The sequence below is a fragment of the Scyliorhinus canicula genome, chromosome 2 (assembly GCF_902713615.1).
Source record: "Scyliorhinus canicula chromosome 2, sScyCan1.1, whole genome shotgun sequence".
NCBI classification, from domain to species: Eukaryota; Metazoa; Chordata; class Chondrichthyes; order Carcharhiniformes; family Scyliorhinidae; genus Scyliorhinus; species Scyliorhinus canicula.
This window is the reverse complement of record NC_052147.1, coordinates 72,399,565-72,422,712: the sequence shown is the minus strand read 5'-3', so window position 1 is coordinate 72,422,712 and position 23,148 is coordinate 72,399,565. Positions and strand designations below refer to the sequence as shown.

The window sequence follows — 23,148 nt, the reverse complement described above, 5'->3', positions numbered from 1 at the left end:
CCTTAAAGCCTACATCATTAACCAAATACATCATTAGTTCTATTATCTTATGTGATTTGGTCAATGATCCTCCTTTTAAGCATCATGACTATGTTAAAGGCTCGATATAAATGTAATTTGTTGTTGTTCGTAGTGAAGAGCATGTAAAGGGGAAAAATCAATTTACTTTTAGAATTTTTCCTTTAAATAGTAATTTCATTCAATCTATGGTGGTCTTATAGTATGTACTGGAAGTAAACCTTATTTAATTAGATAAATCACAGTCGGCAACCAAAGTTATCTCAATAACAAATGTTCCAAACCCTTTCATATCACTGCCGTTAACTTTTGTTGCTGAAAAACTTTGAAATGCAACATGTCATTCTGCAATTTTAACATGCTTTTGGAATTTCTACAAGAAAACACAGAAGCAACAATAGCAGTACAAAGAAAGCACCCTACAGAATAGTTCACAGCAGTCTATTATTAATTTTCACATGTTGTGAAAATCAGGCTGGTGGAACCAGGCATTGTAAAAGATTACCCTGAAACTTTGACATTTGTGATCCAAAGTCCAAAGATGTGCGGGTTAGGTGGATTGGCCATGCTAAATTGCCCATAGTGTCCTAATAAAAGTAAGGTTAAGGGGGGGGGGTTGTTGGGTTACGGGTATAGGGTGGATACGTGGGTTTGAGTAGGGTGATCATGGCTCGGCACAACATTGAGGGCCGAAGGGCCTGTTCTGTGCTGTACTGTTCTATGTTCTATGATGCAAGGTAGGAGATGGTGAAAATTCTGGTGAACATGCTCCTACTCCAAACAGTGGGGGAGAAGAAGAACAGTGATAGACCATCAGTAATTTACAAGTCAAATGCTCCTTTTGGTGGTTGTGAGCCAAACAGGTAGCTCCAATTATTTTGCAGCTCTGAAGCACAAAAAAAATTAGGATTTTAATGCAGTCAAGATTCTTTTTAAAAATAATTTTAGAGTATCCAATTTTTTCTTGAACTAAGGGGTTAAATTGCCAAGGCCAATCCACCTACCCTGTACATCTTTGGGTTGTGGGGTGAGAGCCACACAGACACGGGGAGGGCGGGGGGAGATATGTGCAAATTCCACACCACGGACAGTGGCCCAGGGCCGGGTCAAACCTGGGACCTCGGCACTGTGAAGCAGCAGTGCTAACCACTGCGCCACTGTGCTGCCTACAAGTGATCCCTAAATTTTTACCGATTCATGTCCATAATTTTTCCAATGCTTAAAAACTACTAAATAAATGCTTATAATAATCTTTTGATATAACTTGCAAACAACGCCTCTTAAGTTAATTGCACTGCTTACCTGAGGAGTTGTCTTTTTAAAAACGTCTGTCCCTTGAATAATATCATTCATCACATGCTTTCGTAATAAGTTATATTCTTCCTCACTCAGTTGAATGGATTCTAGTACGGTGTTGCATACTTGACATTCCCCACTGGAACAAGCATTCAAATTAATCAGTTTCACACGCAGATGCCAAGAAATGAGTTACAAAACAATAACAAAATTAAGTCAGGAAAAGCCATAATTTACAATAAGATTATTGTTCAGATCCTAGCATTTTCACTGCCTGTTGTACATTTTGTGGAAAATTGCAATACTCAGGACAATTTGTGCTGTGTGTGGCAACTATAGATATTCACAGGATTTAATGACTTGCCAATTGCTTGTCCCTTTAACAGTTTCTGATAAATGTCACACAAAGAAAGCAAAACAAAGTTAAACCAAGGTCCCATCTGCTTATTAAAGGTGGATTTGCAAATCTCTCAGATTCAAAGAAAAGCAGGGGTGGCTTCCTTCTGTCCTGGCCAACATAGATCCCAACATAGCCACCACTACAACAAAATATCTGGTCATTTATCGAAGCGATGTTTGTGGTAGTTTGCATTTTAAACTGCATAACAGCACCCATGTCAAATGTAATTCACTTGATGTAAACCCCTTTTGGACATCACGGATCTGAAAGTTGTTGAATAATTGCAAGTGCTTTCTTCATTTCAATTTATTTCTTTTCATCTATTTTATTACACATAATATAATGGTTTTGAAATCTTATTTCTTCCTGTATTTTAACTCTTCCTTTTTCTTAAAGGCAACAATACCTTCAAATGATTCTGACTCTATGCTTGTTACTTTGGTTTTAAAATTTTAAATGTGAGAGAACTTGTTGATTCCTCCTGCAAAACCTTCATAAAGAGAGGTCAGGATTGCTCTAGTCGGAGACCTCCGGTGGTGGCACGTAGGTGGACGTCACACGTTTGGTGGCTCCTGCTAGAAATTTGTTTTTGGCCCTTTGTACCCAATTTCTGGGGAGAATTTTATACGATCATTCGGGAGAAAGCTTAGGTAACTAAATGATGTCAAAATCCAAGAAGAATACCGGAAAAAAGGGGGCAAACGATAGTCCACCAGCAGGTTTGATGGGGAGTTCAGCGGGAGGAACGATGGCGGGAACAAATTTGTCAAACGGAGCCATGCCGATTATGGTGGATAAGCTGCCCAAAGTGATGGTGGGGGAGTTTGAGCATCTGTTTCCAAAACATTTTGATAAACATCGAATGGAGATGATGACTTCGCTCAAGGAATGGGTGGATGAGACCCTTGCCCCGACGAAGGAGGCTTTGGCAAGGATATCGAGCAAGGAAAGGTGTTGAAGGGGGTGGAGGAAGCATTGTCGGAGCACAGCGACTAGTTGACCTCGATGGGTGAGGAGTTGTTGAGGGTGGTGGAAAGTAACAAAGGGCTGAAGGGCCAAAGCCAAAGTGGAGGACCTGGAGAACAGGGAACAAAGGCAGAATCGAAGGTTTGTGGGACTGCCCAAGGGGCTGGAGGCCTACAGAGTACTTTGCAGAGATGTTCACTAAGTTGATGGGGGAGGAGGAGGACCCCTCCCTCTATGAGTTGGATAGGGTCCGCCAGCCACTCCTGCCGAAATCAAAGGCGAATAAGCCACCAACGGCAGTGATCGTCTGCTTTCACAACTATCAGGTGAAGAAGGTGCTGAGATGGGCGAAACTGAAACGAGAGATGAAGTGGGAAGATGGTGACATACAGTTGGCGAGAAGACGGGCGGCCTTTGGTCAAGCGAAGGCGGTGTTGTATAAAAGCAAGGTGAGGTTTGGGGTGGTCTAACCGGCAAAGCTGAGGGTCACACACAACTCCAGAGACTACGATTTTGATACGGCGGAAGAGGCGGAGGTGTTCATGAAAGCTGAAGGACTGGGACTGAATTGAGTTTGAACTATGACGGTATTATGCTTTTCTCTTTTACTTTTTGTTCTGTGTATTGTTGCTGTTATTTCTCTCAATTCATTTTTTTTTGTCAAATGATGTTTGGTAAGGGATGGTTTGGGATTTATCAACTGGGATTTGTTCCTTTTGGGTTGAGGGGGGGGGGGGGGGGGGGGGGGTGCCTGTATGGACAGGTCTCGATGGGCCTGGGAGGTATGAATAGTGGGGGGAGGAGGAATTGGCTGGGGGGTTTCTGGGAGGGGGTGGAGGAGCACTTGACTAACGGTGACTGGGGGTAAGATTGGGTTCCACTTGCTGAGCGGGCCAGGAGTAGGGGTAATGACTGACAGGAGGGGCGATCCACCCCTCCGGTCTGGCTGGTGACATGGAATGTGTGAGGGTTGGGGGACCAGTAAAGTGGGCAAGAGTTTTCTTGCATTTGAAGAGTTTGAAAGCCAATGTGGTGCTGTTGCAAGAGACCCATCCGAGGGTGAAGGACCAGGAGGTTTGGGCAAGTCAGGTATTCCACTCATGATCCTGGTGGGTAAGAGAATGAGTTTCCGGGGGGGTTGTTGGCTGCGTTTAGGAGGGAGATAAGGGGTTGGAGCCATGGAGGTTTATGCACCCGCAGGAGAGGGAGTATTCGTTCTTTTCGCCAGTGCAAATGTGCATTTGAAGATAAACATTTTTATTATGGAAAAGGCGCCATTGGCAGGGGTGAGGAAGGTAGAATATTCTGTGTTTTCACAGTAACTTGATTGCAGTGTTAATGTAAGCCTCCTTGTGACAATAATAATAAAGATTATGATTGTCATCTCAGGCCATGCTCCAATTTGGGTGGATGTGGTCCTGGAGGAGGGGCTGGTACAGAGGTCTGCTTAGAGGTTGGACATGGGGTTGTTGGTGGACCCAAACTGAAACACCAAAATGGGAAGGGTGATTGAAGACTATGTAGGGTTTAATTGGAATGTAGAGGTGTCCCCGTTAGTGGTGTGGGAAGCTTTGAAAGCAGTAGCGAGGGGTAAGATCACCTCATTTCCGACTCAGGTGGACAGAGAGGCAAGAGCGGCAATGGATGGTAGAGGAAATTTTGGAGGTGGATAGAAGTTTTGCGGAGTATCCGACTCCGCATCTTCGGGTGAGGAGGAAGGAGCTGCAGGCGAGGTCTGATCTTCTGTCCACAGGAAAGGCAATTAAGGCGGGTGAAGAGGTGGGGGGGGCTATATACAAATATGGGAGAAGGCTAGCCAATTGTTGGTGGGCGAGCTCCGGGGCAGGCAATGGCGCGAGAGATTGTTCTGGTCTGAGACAGAACAGGAGAGTTGGTTGTAGCACCGGAGCAGGTGAATAAGGTGTTTGAAAAGTTTTATAAGAATCTTTGTAAGTCGGAGCGTCCAGAGGATGAGTCAGACATGAGGGAGTTTCTGGGGCGGTTGGAGTGTTCCGAGGTGGGAGAGTACAGGGTTGGAAGAAGTGAGGGTGGCGATAGGGAAGATGCAGGTGGGTAAGGCATGGGGACCGAATGACTTGCCGATTGAGTTTTACAAGAGGTTTCTGGATAAGTTGGTGCCGCTGCTGGTGGAGATGTTCGAGGACGCAATAGTGAAGGGCAATAGTGCTGCTGAAAAAGGATAAGGACCCAGTAGAGTGAGGATTGTACAGGCCAATATCGTTATTCAATGTGGATACCAAGATTCTGGCAAAGGTGTTGGCACTTTAGGTTGAAGGAGTGCCTCCTGAAGGTGATGATGAAAGAGCGGACGGGGTTCGTGAAGGGCAGACAGTTGTTGTCTAAGGTGCAGCGTCCATTGAATGTGGAGCTTTCTTTGGCTTCAGAAGTGAAGGAATTGGAGGTGGTGGTGGCACAGAATGTAGAGAAGGTATTTGATTGTATGGAATGGAGCTATTTGTTTGCGGTGTTGGAGAGGTTTGGGATTGGACCCAAGTTTGTGGCTTGGATTAAACTATTGTACAAGGACCTGATGACGAGTGTGCGTACAAATGAGATGAATCCAGGGTATTTTCCTCTGCACAGGGGAACAAGGCAGGGGTGACCCATGTTCCCCCCCTTCTGTTCGCGCTGGCAATGGAGCCCTTGGCCATTACACGTAGGTGCTCAGATAAATGGAGAGGGATGGGGGGGGCATTTTGGGTGGGAACTACCCATTTTAGGTATCTGGGAGTGCAGGTGGCTCAGGACTGGGCATGGCTTCGTAAGCTGAACTTTACGAGTTTGGTGGGCAAGGTCAAGGCTGATTTGCTGAGCTGGGATAGCCTTCCCGTATTGTTGGAAGGCCAGATGCAGGCAGTTAATTCGGAGGACAGGCCCATTCCAAACTTGTTATACTATTACTGGACGGCGAACACAGATGGTGCAAGGCTGGAGTAGGGAGACTGAGGCTTTGTGGGTGAAGACGAAGGCAGGTTTTCTTAAGGGGGCGGGGTTGTGGGTACTGACAACGGTGCCACTTCCTTTTGGAGGTATTCGGAGAGTCCAGTGGTAGAGGCCACACTGAAAAATATGGGAAGCAGTTTCGGCAGCACTTGGGGGCGGGGTTGAAGTTGATGCCGATTTGAGGGAACCATGTGTTTGAGCCTGGGAGGATGGATGCGATGTTTCAGGGATGGGAGGAGCTGGTGGAAATAAAGGATCTGTTCCTAGAAGAACGGTTTGAGAGTCTGGAGGAGTTGGGGGGAGAAGGTGGGGGTGCCGCGAGGGGAGGGTTTCAGGTAAATGTAGGTGTGGGAATTTGTGAAAAATGTCCGTCTGACCTGGCCGATGGCACCTTCCTCCTCCTTACTTGAGTGGGTATTGTCAGTGATGGGTTTTGGAGGGGTGGGTGGGGGGTCATCTAACCGATTTATGGGAGGGTTTTGGAGGAGGGTAGGTCATCTCTGGAGGGGATTAAGGCCAGTGGCAGGATTTTGGAGAAGGATAGGGCATCTCTGGGGTGGTTAAGTGCCATGTGGGAAGAGGAGTTGGGGCTGGCAGTGGCGGAGGCACGACTGTGGTGTGAAGTGCTGCGAAGAGTAAATCCTCAACTAGAGCGCACCGGGTGAAATCAAGGATGGGCAATTGTTTGAAGGGTTGGAGGAAATTTGGAAGTAGTGTGGGAGGGGCCGAACCAATCACATACACATGTTCTAATCTACCCGAAGTTGGAGAAGTTTTAGGGGTCATTCTTCAGCACCACATCAGCAATCTTGCAAGTGGACTTAGAGCTGAGATGGCTGGAGGCCATATTTGGGTGTCGGACCTGCCGGAGTTGCAGACGGGAGCGGGTGATGTTTTAGCCTTCGCCTTATTGATCGCTCGCAGGCGGGTCCTGTTGGGGTGGAGGTCAGCTTCTCCACTCTGCCTCGGTACGGCTGGGGATATAATGGAATTCTTGTATTTGGAGGTGGTGAAATTTGCTCTGAGGGGGGTGAAAAATGCATTGCATTTTGGGGAGCTGGTTGCCACCAATTGCTGGAGTGGGTGGGAGTTTGTTTTATTTTATTTTGTAAATGTTATGGCGTTTTAGATGTTTAATTGTAAAATTTAAATAACTTTTTAAAAAAAGGATTGCTCTAGCCACAGATACATTACATTTACTCCTTGAGGACCATTTGGAGAGTTGGTGTCATTGTGAACTATGCAAATTCCTCAGATTTGCAGCTTTACATGCAAAGGAAATTTGAATTTAAAGTTGGGCTTTAGGTGCAATTCTTTTGTAACCATAATCACTCAATTCTATACCTAAAAGGTGCCAACAGAAGCCATTTGCAAACTTAAGAAACTGAAATAAATTAGTTACTAAACCAATGACCCATTAGAAAAACTATGAGCTCTTTCTTTTTCCAGTGAAAAAACTCAGAATGAAGGATTTTAAAAGGTATTTCATTGTTCAGGATACACGAGAAAAAGATCCTAGTAAATACTTAATTTATAATATCCACAATTCCGACTTGTACTTGAATTAAAATTAAAGTAATAAAATGACACAAAAGTACAAGATTTTGATGAATATTAAGAAATACGAGCAAGAGAAGGCCATCTAGTTCCTCAAGCCCGCTCCACTTTTCAATAAGATCACAAGATCGATAAGTTGATCTTCAACCTCAACTCCTTTCCTGCCCAACTCCCATATCCCTTGGTTTCCTTGAAAGTCCAAACTCTATTGATGTCAGTCTTGAATATACTCAATGACTGAATCTACAACCCCCAGGGTACAGAACTCCAAAGATTCACAACCCTCTGAATGAAGACATTTCTCCTAATTTCAGTCCTGGCTTACACCTTATCCTTAGATGATGGTATAGTGGTCATGTTATTGGATGAGCAATTTAAATGCTTTGACTAATGATCTGGAGACATGATTTTAAATACAACTGCAGCAGTTGGGTAATTTCAATTTAGTTTTTAAATTTAAAAAAACATCAAGAATAAAAAGCCAGTATCAGCAATGGTAACCATCAAATTATTAGAATGTTGTATGAACTCATCTGGTTCACCAATATTCTTTAGGGAAGTAGGCCTGCTGTCCTTATTCGATCTGATGTACAAGTGACTCCTAACTCACACCAATGTGGTTGACTCTTAACTGCCCTCTAAAATGGCTTAGCAAGCCACACAAATGTATCAAATAATCAATTTAAGAAAACTGTATTGGGAGGAGTGACCACCGCAAAGTCCTTGTGGAGGCAATATCCTGTCTTCACACTGAGGATACCCTCCATGTTGTGTGGCATGATTATGGTGTTAAATGGGCTAGATTCTGAACAGAACTCAAAAACTGGGCATTCATGAGGAACTGTGGGCCATCAGTAGCAGCAGAATAATATACAACCACAATCTGTAACCTCATGGCCCAGCATATCCCCCATACCATGATCATCAAACTGGGGCATCAGCCCTGGTTCAACGAAGAGTGCAGGAGGATATGCCGGTAGCAGTGCCAGGCATACTTAAAAATGAGGTACCAACCTAGTGAAGCTACGATACAGGACTATTGCATCCGAAACAGCAGAAGCAGCATACGATAGACCAGGGGTGGGCAAACTACGGCCCGCGGGCCGCATGCGGCCCGCCAAAGGTATTTCTGCGGCCCACCAAGTCATTAAAAAAAAAAAATTTTGTAAAAAAATTTTTTTTTTTTTTTTTTTAAATTTTTTTTAAGGTTAATGGGGGGGCTGTTGGGTTACTTACTGGTATAGGGTGGATACGTTGACTTGAGTAGGGTGATCATTGCTCGGCACAACGTCGAGGGCCGAAGGGCCTGTTCTGTGCTGTTCTATGTTCTATATGAGGCGCCCAGAATCATAACCGGGTGAAGTAATTATTTTACTTAATGTACTATGCGGCCCTTTGTGAATTGTGAATTTCTGAATGTGGCCCTTGCACGGAAAAGTTTGCCCACCCCTGCGATAGACTGATCCCAGCATCACACAACCAACAGATCAGAAACCAAGCTTTGCAGTCCTGCCACATCCAGTCATGAATGATGGTGCATAATTAAACATTAAGTGGGAGGGAAAAGTTCCACAAATGTCCCCACCCTCAATGATGGGGAAACCAAGCACATCAGTGAAAAAGACAAAGCGAAGCACTATAGCTGGATCTAAATCCTGGAATTCCCTTTCTAACAGCACTGTGGGTGCACCTGGAGGGACTGCACCGGATCAGGAATATAGCTCACCACCACCTTCGGAATGGCAACTAGGGATGATCAATAAATTCTGGCATAACAAGCAACACCCACATCCTGTAAATATATTTGCAGCCATCTTCAACCAGAAGTGCCGAGTGGATGATCCATCTCGACCTTCTCCTGAAGTCCCCAGCATCATGGTTGCCAATCATCAGCCAACTCATTCCACGTGACATCAAGAAATGTCTGAAGTTAAAGATACAGTGGCTGTAATGAACGCCAATTGGCTTTATTGGTTGGCCAATTGGAGTATGAGCTCCTTCAATGATAGCTCATTGAGGGGGCCCATATAATCACCTGTGTAGGCTTTGTGAGCAGTCTTAAGTTGACTGGACTGCTAGCAGCACTGTTTGTAGCTGCTCCTGTAATATCGTTATTGTAAATAAATATTGGTGTGGTGACGGAACTCCTGCCTCCCGTGGATTACTACAGTGGCGACGAGGTAAACTACGAATTTTGCGGAGACCAGCTACCGCACTCGGAGGGTAAGCCTTGCCATTTTAAAAATGCCGTTTTTTGGGAGGTTAGAGGCATTCGACCCGGCTATTGAGGACTGGTCCCAGTATGTGGAGAGAATGTGTTACTTCTTCCGGGCAAATGATATACTGACGGACGAAAGGAGACGGCTAATCCTGCTGTCGGCGTGCGGACCCTCCGCTTTCGCCATTATACGTAGTCTGACTTATCCCGATGCGCCGGACACGAAAACTTTCCAAGAAGTAACGGAATTGGTGAAAGAGCACTACGACCCAAAACCACCCCTCATTTTGCGTAGGTACAGATTCTACACAGCGAAGCGGGAAGACAGGGAGTCAGTCACGAATTTCTTGACCCGCCTGAGAAGGCTGGTGGAAAAATGTGAGTTCGGCCCGACGCTAAATGAAATGCTTCGGGACCGGTTAATGTGTGGTATAAACAACCTCACAATACAGAAACGCCTGTTGGCGGAAACGGAGCTAGACTGCAGGCAGGCGTTACAGCTCGCACTGTCCCTAGAAAAGGCAGCAAGTGGGGCGCAGGAACTACAGGGCACGCCAATGGAGGCCGATACCTGTGAGAGGGACTACCACAACAGGTCCTGCTACCAGATAGCCGCTCTCAGGAAAAATCTGAGGAATAGAGGGAAAAAGGAAAATCCCAGAACTGCCCCCAAGTCTGCCAGGACTAACTGGAGACAGACGGAAGTACCGGCTGAGGCTCCCCCAACAGAGAAGGACCGTTTCTGGCACCAGACAGAGTGGGGTAACAACGACAGAAACCCTAGAAGGAGGTGGCAAAAGAGGAATAGCAGGTGGGGTCGCAGGGAAGTACACAACCTAGACGCCCCATCCTCCTCCGAAGGGGAACAATTATATAATATTACAACAAAGAAAGCAGAACCCATTAGGATTACCCCACGGGTGAACGGGCGGCCGACAATAAGGGAAATAGACACGGGTGCGCCCGTATCAGTAATGGGAGTGGCAGCATTTAGAAAAATCAAAGATGGACTCCAGCCACTAACCCTAACAAAAACATCGACGAAACTTAAAACCTACACGGGGGAACCCCTAGAAGTTCTAGGCACGACTCACGTAACTGTGGAATATGAGAAACAATTGCTCAGATTACCGTTGACGATAGTAGAGGGCTCCGGACCGAGCTTAATTGGACGGAACTGGCTGAAAGACCTAAAATTAGATTGGATGAAAATGTTCCAGAGTGGAAGCGGGCAGTTGAGTGGAGTACTCCAAAAATACCCGGAGGTCTTCCAGGAAGGTTTGGGGGAAATCATAGGCGCCAAAGCAACTTTGCACGTGGACCCAGAAGCCCTTCCGAAATTTTGTAAGGCCAGGCCGGTACCTTTTGCATTAAGGAAGAAAGTAGATGACGAAATAGAAAAGGTTACGGCGCAACGGCATTATCAGACCAGTACAGTTTTCGGAATGGGCAGCGCCGGTGGTACTAATTTTGAAGCCAGACGGCTCGATACGTTTCTGTGGAGATTTCAAACAGACAGTAAACAAATTCGCACTGCTGGACAAATACCCAATCCCGAAAATAGGCGACCTATATGCCAAATTGGCAGGTGGGCTTTTGTTCACGAAACTAGACATGAGCCACGCCTACCTGCAGTTAAAACTGGACAAGGGCTCCCAGAAGTTCGCTACGATCAACACCCTGAAGGGCCTTTTTCGTTATACTAGGCTACCTTTTAGAGTGTCATCAGCCTGCGCTATATTCCAGCGTACGATGGAAAATATTCTGCAGGGACTACCGCAGGTGGCGATTTATTTGGACGATGTCTTAATCACGGGTAGGACAAACAGGGAACACTTAAGGAACCTGGAGGACGTGCTCAGGCGTTTCGCAAAGGCAGGCGTACGGCTAAAAAGGGAAAAATTTGTTTTTCTGGCCCCACAAGTGACGTACCTGGGATATAAAGTAGACGAGTCAGGCTTACATCCACTAGAAGACAGAGTAAGGGCAATAAAAGAAGCCCCAGCTCCCACCACGGTCCAGGAGTTACGATCATTTCTAGGGTTGGTAACCTATTATGGAAAATTTATTGAAAATAGGGCGTCCATCCTAGAACCCCTCCACCAGCTACTAAAAAAGGGGCAAGAATAGAAATGGTCCACCCGCCAAAACCGAGCATTTAGGGACATAAAGGAACAGCTGTCATCCGAAAATGTCCTAGAGCATTATGACCCAAGGAAGGAGTTGGTGGACACTTGTGATGCATCCCCCTACGGGGTAGGAGCCGTCTTAGCCCATAGAGGAAGGAATGGGGAAGAATGGCCAATAGCCTATGCTTCGAGGACCTTGGCGATGGCAGAGAGGAAGTACGCCCAAATCGAGAAGGAAGGACTGGCGGTGATATTCGCAGTAAAAAAATTTCACCAGTATCTGTACGGGCGGAAATTCACCATAGTGACGGACCATAAGCCATTATTAGGGTTATTAAAAGACGACAAGTCAATACCCCCGATTGCATCAGCTAGAATCCAACGCTGGGCGTTGCTACTGGCGGCATATAGATACGTTCTGGAGCACAGACCGGGAACGCGAGTAGCACATGCAGATGCTTTGAGCAGACTTCCCCTCCCGGACACTCCGCCGCAAATACCAAAAGTAGAGGAGACAGTAATGACTCTAAATTTTTTGGACACCCTACCAGTAGACGCACAACATATTCGGTTGTGGGCGCAAAAAGACCCAGATTTAGCCAAGATGAAGCATTTACTGCTAACAGGGGAACTGGAAAGACCAGTGGAGCCCCAGATGCACCCACACTGGAGCAGAAGGGACCAAATAACCGTAGAAGACGGTATCCTATTATGGGGAGCCCGGGTAATCGTCCCAGCTCAGGGCCGTCAGGCAATCTTAACTGAGTTACATCACTGACACCTAGGGGTGTCTAAAATGAAGATGCTAGCTCGAAGCTACGTTTGGTGGCCAGGTTTGGACACAGACATAGCAGCCGTGGCACGTCGGTGCCAGGAGTGCCAACAGGGGCAAAGAGTGCCACCAGCGGCGCCATTGCACCCGTGGGAATGGCCAGGCAGACAGTGGACCCGCCTGCATATTGACCACGCCTGCCTTTTCATGGGCTCAATGTTTTTGGTGAAAGTGGACGGCCACTCCAAATGGTTGGACGTCCACCGGGTAAACACGGCAAGCACAGCATCGACAATTGAAAAGCTCAGGGCCTCGTTTGCAACACATGGACTTCCGGAGGTATTGGTGTCGGACAACGGAATGGCATTCACAAGTGGGGAATTTGGAAAATTCCTGAAGGAAAACTGAGTCCGTCACATCAAAACAGCCCCTTACCATCCAGCAACCAACGGCCTGGCAGAGAGAGCGGTCCAGACATTTAAAGCGGAACTCGAGAAGCAGCCGGCAGCGTCAATAGACACAAAGCTCTCCCGCTGGCTGTTTGATTACAGGACCGCACCGCATTCCACAACGGGCATACCGCCAGCTGAACTCTTAATGGGAAGGCGGCTGCGAACGAGGCTGAGTCTCCTTTTCCCAAATTTAACGGGGAAAGTGGAGAAACAACAGGAGGCCCAACACAGGGGGCATGATAATAGTCAACAGCAGAGACATGTCCAGGTGGTGGCACCGGTTTGGGTCAAGAATTATGGGAATGGACCAACGTGGGTCAAAGGCACGGTAGAGTCCCAAACAGGGCCCATATCCTATGAGGTTTCAATAGGAGGTAAGGTGCTGAAGAAACACCTAGACCAAATAAGGGCAGCGGAACCACACCTGGAGGCAGGCGAAGCAGGACCGCCTCAAGCTGGGATAGCCCAGATGGAAAGGATACCCAGCCCCGAGCAATTTCTCCAGACCCAGTCATCAGAGTTGGAGATGGACACACTCGACGAGGCCGCCGCGACACCTCTCCCCGAGGAGGAGGAAGACAACTTCCAAGGAGGTTGTCAAGGAAAAGACGGGCACCTATAAAGGTACACCCCGCCCACTTCGGAGAACGACCCGGAGGACGACACAGAGGTGACAGACCCAGACATGAGGAGCAGGAAGAAGCTCAGAGGAATGCCAGCTGGCAGGAACACTTAAAGCGGAACTCGAGAAGCAGCCGGCAGCGTCAATAGACACAAAGCTCTCCCGCTGGCTGTTTGATTACAGGACCACACCGCATTCCACAACCCGGGGGGGGGGGGGGTGTAATGAACTCCAATTGGCTTTATTGGTTGGCCAATTGGAGTATGAGCTCCTTCAATGATAGCTCATTGAGGGGGCCCATATAATCACCTGTGTAGGCTTTGTGAGCAGTCTTAAATTGACTGGACTGCTAGCAGCACTGTTTGTAGCTGCTCCTGTAATATCGTTATTGTAAATAAATATTGGTGTGGTGACAGAACTCCTGCCTCCCGTGGATTACTACAGTGGGGCTTGGATGTGCTGTCCCTAGCGTGCCACTGCTCCCCAGACCTAGTATACCTGACCGTTGTAATGATATGTAGTCATGTAACCAATGGTGAATCAGAACTACATATGTAACCAATGGGTAATCAGAACACTCAGCTGTGGCATCACCACTAGAGGGCATTACACTACCACTATCAAACACAACACACACAGGCTCTCCGCCTCACTCCTCCAGCAGAGACTAGAGGAACAACAGGAGTGTAGCATAGATCTCAATCACGCCACCACATGTGGCTAAGATACAGTTTGTACAGCTAGTCACGTTTACTGTGTTACTAGAATTAGATCAGCAGAGTGTCGAACTCAACTACTAGCTTTGTCGTTACTAAATAAATAATTTCAACTTACTTCGAGGACTGGAGTATCTTTCAACAGTGTCTACGGTTAGTAGCGACTTATGTTACTCAAATAACATAACAGTGAAGTGTCGCCCTTTCTATCTCCCAAGTGAATTCACCTCTGTACTCATCACAGCAGTTTACATCCCACCCCAGGCAGAAGTGAAGAAAGCACTTGACGAACTACACTCCATCAACAACAATCAAGAAAGAAATCACCCTGAAGCCCTGACAGTCAATATGGAGACATCAACCAGGCTAACCTCAGGAAGGTTCTACCCAAACTCCATCAATATATCCTGCCCCACCAGAGGACCACTGCCACACGAGCATCAAAAGGTGCCGACTGCTCCATTCCCCGACCACACTTTGGTAAATCCGACCAGAAGTCGGTACTCCCACTTCCAACTTACCAACAGCAACTCAAGCATACTGAGCCAGTCAAGAAAACTGTGCAGTGCTGGTCCGAGGCATCAGAGGACATCCTCCGTGACTGCTTGGAGTCTGTGGACTGGTTCCATATTCAAGGCCGCGGCAGCTAACCTGGACGAGTACACAACCACCGTCACAGACTTCATCAGTAAGTGTGTCGAGGACGGTCTACCAAAGACGACAATATGGGTGTTTCCCCAATCAGAAACCCTGGCTCAACCAAAGGGTCCACTCCCTGCTAAAATTCCGGACTGAGGCGTTCAGGTCTGATGACCCTGACCTAAATAATAAATCCGGGTATGGCTTACGGAATGCCGTCAGGAACGCAAAAAGACAATACCACATCAAACTAGAGTCCCAGGCCAACGACAGAAACCCACAACATCTATGGCAGGGCTTACACGAGATCACAGGCTACAAAAGGAAGGCCAGGTGGAATATCTGGATTTGGAGCATCCCTCCCCGATGAACTGAACAGGTTCTGTGCCCACTTTGAACAGTCAGCCAATACACCAGTGCCACCCACCCCAATAGCCCTAAACATACCCATACCCACTATTACAGCTTTAGAGGCAAGAGCTGCCTTCTTGAAAGTGAACCCGCAGAAAGCGATGGGCCCCGACGGAGTCCCTGAGGGAGCACTCAGGTCACTGCGCAGACCAGCTGGTGAGGGTATTCGCAGGCCTCTTCAACACACCTCGATCCATTGCAGCTCATCTATCATGACTGTGTGGCAAAATTTAACTCCAACTCAAAAATAAGTTTGCGGATGATACAACTCTGGTGGGTCGTTTCTCAAACAACACGAATCAGACTACAGAAGGAAGGGAGATGGATCACTTCGTTGCATGGTGTACCGAAAACAACCTGTCCCTAAATGTCAGAAAGACCAAGGAACTGATCATGATTCCAGGAAGCGTAGCATGACGCACACCCCCGTCTGCATCAATGGCTCCGAAGTGAAGATGGTCAATGGTGATCTTGGGGGTCACTATCACCAACAGTCTGTCCTGGTCCACTCACATTGATGCAAGTCAAGAATGCCCAACAACTTCTCTACTTCCTATGGAAGTTTAAAAAATTCTACATGTCTGCATAGACTCTCAAACTTCTCCAGCTGTATCACAGCTGGGTATGGCAACTGCTTGGCCCAAGATTGCAAGAAACTGCAGAGTGTGGTGAACACAGCCAAACGCATCACACAAGCTTGCCATCCCAACATTGATTCTGTATACACCTCCCGCTGCCTCAGGAAGGCAGGCAGCATTATCAGAGACGCCCTTCCACCCAGGCTTTGCCTTCTTCCAGATCCTTCCATCAGGCAGAAGATACAGAAGTCTGAAGACCCTCACATCCAGACATAGGAACAGCTTCTTCCCCACAGCTCCGAGACTCAATGGCTCTCCCTCGGACTGATCGGTTCCCTGTAAGAACACTATTCATGATGCCCTTTGCTGCTCTTGCTCATATATTTGCTTTGTTTGGCCCCTTGTTCTGCATTGTAACCAATCACTATTTGTCAGTGTACCATTTGTCAAGGTACTCTGTCGATTATTCTTTTTTGTCTACTATGTATATACTGTGTACGTTCCCTTGGCCGCGGAAAAGTACTTTTCACTGCACTTCAGTACACGTGACAGTAAAATCAAATCAAAGCCAAAATACAGGAATGGCTATGGGCCATGACAACATTCCAGCAACAGTACTGAGAAGGTACTCCAGAGTTAGCTGCACCCCTAGCAGAGTTGTTCCTGTCCAGCTCCAATACTGGCATTGACCTGGCAATGTGGAAATCTGTCCAAGTTACGTACTGTCCTCACAAAGTAGGGCAAATTCAACACAACCAACTAACACCCCATCAGTCTACTCCTGAACACCAGCAAAGTGATGGAAGGTGCCACTGACAGTGCCATCAAGCAGCAAAAATATGACTTGGTCACCTAGTTTGGGTTCTGCTATGGCCACTCAGCTCCTAACAACCATGGTCCAAACATAGAAAAAAAAGCTGAGGTGATGAGTGAGTGACTGCCCTTGACATCAAGGCAGTTGTGGCATCATGAAGTCCAAGCAAAACGGAAATCAATGAGAATCAGGGGATAAACTCTCCCCGGGTTGGAGCCATGCCTAGCACAAAGGAAGATGGCGGTGGGTATTAGGTATCAATCACCTCAGTCCCAAAATTGTTGCAGGACTTCCTGAGGCAGGTGTCCAAGGCCCGACCATTCTCGGCTGATTCATTAAGTACCTTCCCTCCCCAAGGTCCGAAGTGGGGATGTTCGCTGATGATTGTACAATGTTCAACACCATTCACAATTGTTCAGATCCTGACTTCCCAAAGCCTATTCACCATCAAGGCACAAGTGAGGAGAGTGGTGGAATACTCTTCACTTGCCTGGATGAGTGCAGCTCCAGCAACACTCAAGAAGCTTGAAACATCGGGGCGGCACGGTGGTGCAGTGGTTAGTACTGCTGCCTCACCGTGTATGGAGTTTGCACATTCTCCTGTGTCTGCGTGGGTCTCAGACCCACCACCCAAAAGATGTGCAGATAGGTGGATTGGTCACTCTAAATTGCCCCGTAACTGGAAAAATTAAAAATATTTTTAATTTTTAAAAAAAGCTTGACCTATCCAGAGCAAAGCAGTCCAATTGACTGACAACCCTTCTGCCACCTTAAACATTCACTTTCTCCACCACCAATGCACAATGGCAGCAGTGTGTACTAAGAGGCATTGCAACTCACCAAATTTCCTTCAATAGCATCTTCCTAAACCACCTCTATCACTGGAAGGACAAGGGCAGCAGATGCATAGGATACAACACCATCTGCCAGTTCCCCTCCTAGCCACACACCATCCTGACTTGGAACTATATTGTTGTTCCTTCACTGTTGCTGGGCCGAAATCTTAGAACTCTCTTTCTTACAATACTGAGAAAGTTCATACAACACATGGGCTGCACAGTTCAAGAAAGCAGTCCACCATCACTTTCTCAAGGGAAATTAGAGAAATGCTGGCCGAGCCAGCGATACACACATTCCACAAAGAAATACAAAAAAAAAGGATGGACCAACTTGCTTCAACTAGGGCAGCGGACATGACAAAGGCACATCCAGCCCCGTTAACCCTACAAAGTTCTCGTCACTCACATCTTAGGACTGTGTAATATAGCTTAAGTAGCGTGCTCTTTCCAAGAGTCAGTGCAGACTCGATGAGCCAAATGGCTTCCTTCTGCACTGTATGGATACTATGATTCTATGACTTAATCAAAACTGGGAGCGCTGCCCAACAGATTAGCCAAGTAGCCACTCGACTTAGTCACTCATGGACTCATATCTTGCAGCCAAAGTCCAAGACACCATCTCCATCCCTAGATATGTCCTGTCCCAACAGCAAGACAGTCCCACCAAAGTGGCAGCACAGTCATGAGCAATGGTCCTTTGGAGTCACCAACATTGAATCCAGACCCTGTGAAATCTCATGCTATCAAGTCAAACATGGGCAAGGAAAACTCCTACTGATTACATCCTAGCAACTCCCTCTCTCTACAGATTAGTTAGTACTCCTCCAGGAAGAAGCACTGAGAATAGCAAGCGCACTGAATGTTTTCTGATAGTTAGATATCAATGTGCATCACTAGGAGAGTGACACGCAACCCCACTACTGGGCCGGGTTATTCTCATCCTAAAAAGCATTGATGTCAGACTTGGTTTTCATAAGGGTGGTGAGAGAACCAACATTAGGAAGTTACGAGACCTGGTCCTCACTGACCTACCTCCCACATATGTCCATGGCAACATTGGTGGGAGTGACAGTTATTTTTTTTTTTTTTTCTTTTTCTTTTTTTAAAATTTAGAGTACCCAATTATTTTTTCCAATTAAGGGGCAATTTAGAGTGGCCAATCTACCTATCCTGCACATCTTTGGGTTGTGGGGGTGAAACCCACGCAGACACGGGGAGAATGTGCAAACTCCACACGGACAGTGACCCAGTGCCGGGATTCGAACCCGGGTCCTCAGCGCCGTAGGCAGCAATGCTAACCACTGTGCTATCGTGCCGCCCGGAGTGACAGTTATGATGGAAGTGACCACTGCAGTCTTAATAAATATTAAATAATCTTTATTATTGTCACAAGTAGGTTTACATTAACACTGCAATGACGTTAGATACTGTAAAATACCCCAGTCGCCTGTTCGGGTATACTGAAGCAACAGCACGGTAGCACAGTGGTTAGCACTGTTGATTCACAGCGTCAGGGTCCCAGTTTCAATTCCCGGCTTGGGTCACTGTCTGTGCGAAGTCTGCACATTCTCCCATTGTCTGCGTGGGTTTCCTCTGGGTGCTCCGGTTTCCTCCCACACGTTCATAAAGACGTCCCGAAAGACATGCTGTTAAGTAATTTGGACATTCTGAATTCTCCCTCTATGTACCCGAACAGGTGCCGTAGTGTGGCGACTAGGAGCTTTTCACAGTAACTTCATTGCAGTGTTAATGTATGCCGACTAGTGACAATAAAGATGATTATAAATGTCTGCTATTGCAACTCTATTGACCTGTCCCCAACCTAATTTGCCAGTTCACTTGCCAGCTCTGCTTTCATGCCCTCATAATTGCCCTTATTTAAGTTTAAAATACTAGACTCGGATCCATTTTACTCTCCCTCAAACACAAATACAAAATTCAAATTGTATTATGATCGCTGCTACCTCGAGGCGCCTTCACAATAGAATCCATACAGCGCAAAAGGAGGCAATCAGCCCATTGAGTTTGCACCGATCCTCCAAAAGATCACTGTATTCAGGTCCACTTCCCTGTCCACCCCACCCTATCCTTGTAACCACGTAACCTAACCTGCACACCCTGGACACGAAGGGACATGTTAGCATGGCCAATTCACCTAACTTGCATATCTTTGTGACTGTGGGAGGAAACTGGAGGAAACCCATGGAGACAGGGGGAAGAACGTGCAAACTCCACACAGTCAGTCAAGGCTGGAATTGAACCTGGGTTCCTGTCACTGAGGCAGCAATGCTAACCACTGTGCCACCATATGACGTCATGAATTAATCCGATCTCATCTCTCGTCGCTGGTGGCCCCAAAGTGTGCTGTTCTAAGAAACGCTCAAAAACATTTTCTTAATTCCTCATCTAGGCTACTTTGCCCATCTGTGTTTCTCAGTCAATACGTAGAGTAAAATCCCACTAGAGTATAGCCACACCTTCCTGACGATCTCCCATTATCTCTTCCTTTGTACTCAGTCCATCCGTGTGGCTACTGTTAGGGGGCATGTACAACACTCCCACAAATCACTTGTGGGAATGTTACGCCTTTCAATTAAATTTCCTTTCATTCTTGAGATTGTGAGATTTCCTCATAAAACAATCCCCTTGACTCAGGAACCAGTGTAGTGGGCACCCCCTCTAAGGCAAGTAACCAACTGATTTTCAATTCTCTAGTTCAGGCATGGAGGTCCAATGAATTCACTCTACCAACCCAGCTGAGATCAGAAATAAAAGTTAGGGCGCTACAGAACACACAAATGTTGTAGTTTTATTTTAATTGTTCTTTCTAAAATATAAAAATTAACAAGAGTAATAGAACATAGAACAGTACATCACAGAACAGGCCCTTCGGCCCTCGATGTTGTGCCGAACAATGATCACCCTACTTAAACCCACGTAACCCGTATACCTATAACCCAACAATCAACCCATTAACCTTACACTATGGGCAATTTAGCATGGCCAATCCACCTAACCCGCACATCTTTGGACTGTGGGAGGAAACCGGAGCACCCGGAGGAAACCCACGCACACACGGGGAGGACGTGCAGACTCCACACAGACAGTGACCCAGCCGGGAATCGAACCTGGGACCCTGGAGCTGTGAAGCATTGATGCTAACCACCATGCTACCGTGAGGCCCCTAATTAATTAACACTACTTTAGTTAATTAAATGAAACATCTAAAGGATAGTTTGAATAGTCAACTACAAAAACATACCTGTGTAATATAGTTGTTACATGCCCTTCCCAGCTGTTGCCTGGAATGCTGAAATCAAAATGTAACAAGTAAAACAGCAATATACAAAATAAAAATCAAACTTAAAAGAGTTATTTTTATTCTAAAACTGCGATCATAAAATGTTTTGTTCACATTGCTCTAATATTTGCTAAAATGTTTTGTTCACATTGCTCTAATATTTGCTTAAATGCTAGTGACTAATCACAACAGGAGTGCTAAGTTGATATCCCAACTAATATAGTTGAAATTGGGACCTCCGTGTCAAGCATCATAGATGGCCTTATTTTGCACTTTGTTGCTGACCAAATGGAAACACAATATAACCATTTTAATCGTGGCAAGTCATTTTATGATGATCAATATAAAAACATTAGTACCAGGTACAGTAGTTCCCAATCTCAATAACATTGAGTTGAATATAAATGTTTAAATGGAGATGATTTCATTCCAGATTTGTTGAATATTGTTACCAGCTTCATTAACATATTACTTTGATGATTTTTGATCGACTGGCATAAATGAATTGAATTGGTTCCTAACATGACTAGCATAAATGGATTGGTAAAGTTCCTAATATCCCACACAAAAATAACTTCCTCACAATAGTTTAGTGGCAGCAAACAAACTATTAATTTAAAGAATTAATGTAGTGCCAGCATATAATGATAATTCTACCTTGGCCAAAGTGATTAGTATTGTTGAAAAAAAATGACATGTTGGCAAAGTTTTTAGTCTTGCACTCATCAGGACAGTTTGCAAGAAAACAATTAATATTATTACATATTATATATGTTCCCTTTACTATTGGTATTCTTGCAAACTATCCTGATGAATGCATGACAAAAAGCTTCACCAGTATGTCTCTTTTTCTTCAGCAGTACTCAAGTGATTGGTCCAATTTTGAAAGGTTTGCAAACAGAAGTATACACCAATAGGTGCCTCACCGTAAAAAAGACAACAGTAATAATTAATGGACAGGATATTTCACATGAACTGACTTAAATTTGATTTTTTGTTATTGCTTTGAGTAATAAACTCCAGGCAAATAATATTTCACTTAAATAGCAATCACAAAGCATCAATAAATCACAGAAGAGATCTCATAAATGATCAAACACCATATACTGGTTCTAAAGTATCACAATCAAACAGAGAGGTGGACCAAAACGGCATTGACACAGATCTAACATTCAAATACATATTAAAATTTAGCAACAAACTTCAAACCAAATTTTAAAAAGGGCATTGTAACTAAATATGTACCTCTCAAACCATGAATGAATGCTGTGCATTAACTGTTCCCCAGGGTAAATCTGATTGTCTCTCAGGTAAGAAAGGATATACATCATCTTATTTTCATATTGATCATCACAAAATGACTTGCCACAATCAAAAAATGCTAGCAAGGTATCCTCATTTGGTTTTAAGTTTTTGCCTTCCATCTCTTTAAACAACCTCCAAGCAGTTTCTACTTCTTTATGCCAAAGTGCAGAAATAATGATATCACCATAATTCCTTGGTGATGGAGTAATCATTTTTTTGATTGAATCTAAAAACATCACGGCCTGTCTCCAATGATCTGTCTTACTAAAACCACTGATGAAGAGGCTGTAAGCTCCAACGTCCAATACTTTGAATCTGGAGTTCAAAATGACATACAAATCAAGCACCTCGCTCAGCTGTTGTTTCTGGACACACAATGCCAAGTACTTCAGGAGGAGTTCATACTCAACAGTACCAGTTTCCATTGTCACAAAAACCAACAGTGATTTAGCCACATCAACGTCAGCACGAGTAGACAGTAGTTTTTCCATCATGCTTACTTCAAAACGTGTTTTATTGTACCCTTCTGCTTTCAATTTCTTCCATTCGTCTATACTTAAAGGCTTTATGGGAATTGCCGTTTTTGAAACTTTAGTTACTGCTGGAGCATCATCACCCAATGTGTCACCCATTTGGCCTTTTGTGAACTCTGCTCTTTTTCTGGCTGCCCCGGCTGTAAATAAAGAAAATGAAGAGCCGGTGTTGCCCCGGTGAGCAGTTCTTTCTGGTTTAGCGGTTGAGACTTTCCGCTTGCTTCCATCATTCTGGTTGCGCTCAGTTGACATTGAAACTTTAGACGCGATGCACAGCTCTGGGCCAACGCAGCAGGGTGAAAGCCTCGCTGCACCCTGGTGCGGTGGGAGCAGAGACCCAAAGACACGCTGCAACCGGGGGACAACTCCGCGGAGGGACTGAGCCGACATCATGAGCGGTGGCAGAACGAGGCTGCTCTCTTTCACCTCAGCTTCCGACTAAACATCGGCCCCGCACCACACTTTCACCGAGAGTAACAGGGTGCCTGCCATTCGACAACAACACCTTCCTGGTCACTAGCCTTGCGAACTTTACCCCAGCTCATTTTCACTGCACTAACATATGCCCTCAGGTTAAAGGACGAACTGCGCCTGCTCGTTAACCGTCACCAGGCCCTG

The 23,148-nt window shown here is 45.8% G+C and overlaps 1 protein-coding gene across 4 annotated transcripts in view; it reads right to left on the bottom strand.

The window, feature by feature from the left end:
• The window catches only part of LOC119954872 (protein only RNase P catalytic subunit), a 125,408-nt gene extending 102,269 nt beyond the window's left edge, over positions 1-23,139 (bottom strand). For 2 of the 4 annotated variants that reach the window (XM_038780482.1, XM_038780488.1), the window contains exons 1-3: positions 21,938-23,139; positions 20,654-20,701; positions 1,321-1,453 (exon numbers count right to left, since the gene is read on the bottom strand). In XM_038780482.1, the coding sequence (XP_038636410.1) occupies positions 1,321-1,453; positions 20,654-20,701; positions 21,938-22,923 (1,167 nt within the window). In that variant the 5' untranslated portion in view covers positions 22,924-23,139. The remainder of the gene's footprint in view (positions 1-1,320; positions 1,454-20,653; positions 20,702-21,937) is intronic. The other 2 variants (XM_038780497.1, XM_038780508.1) reach the window with 2 other exon arrangements.
• Positions 23,140-23,148: the final 9 nt, after the last annotated feature.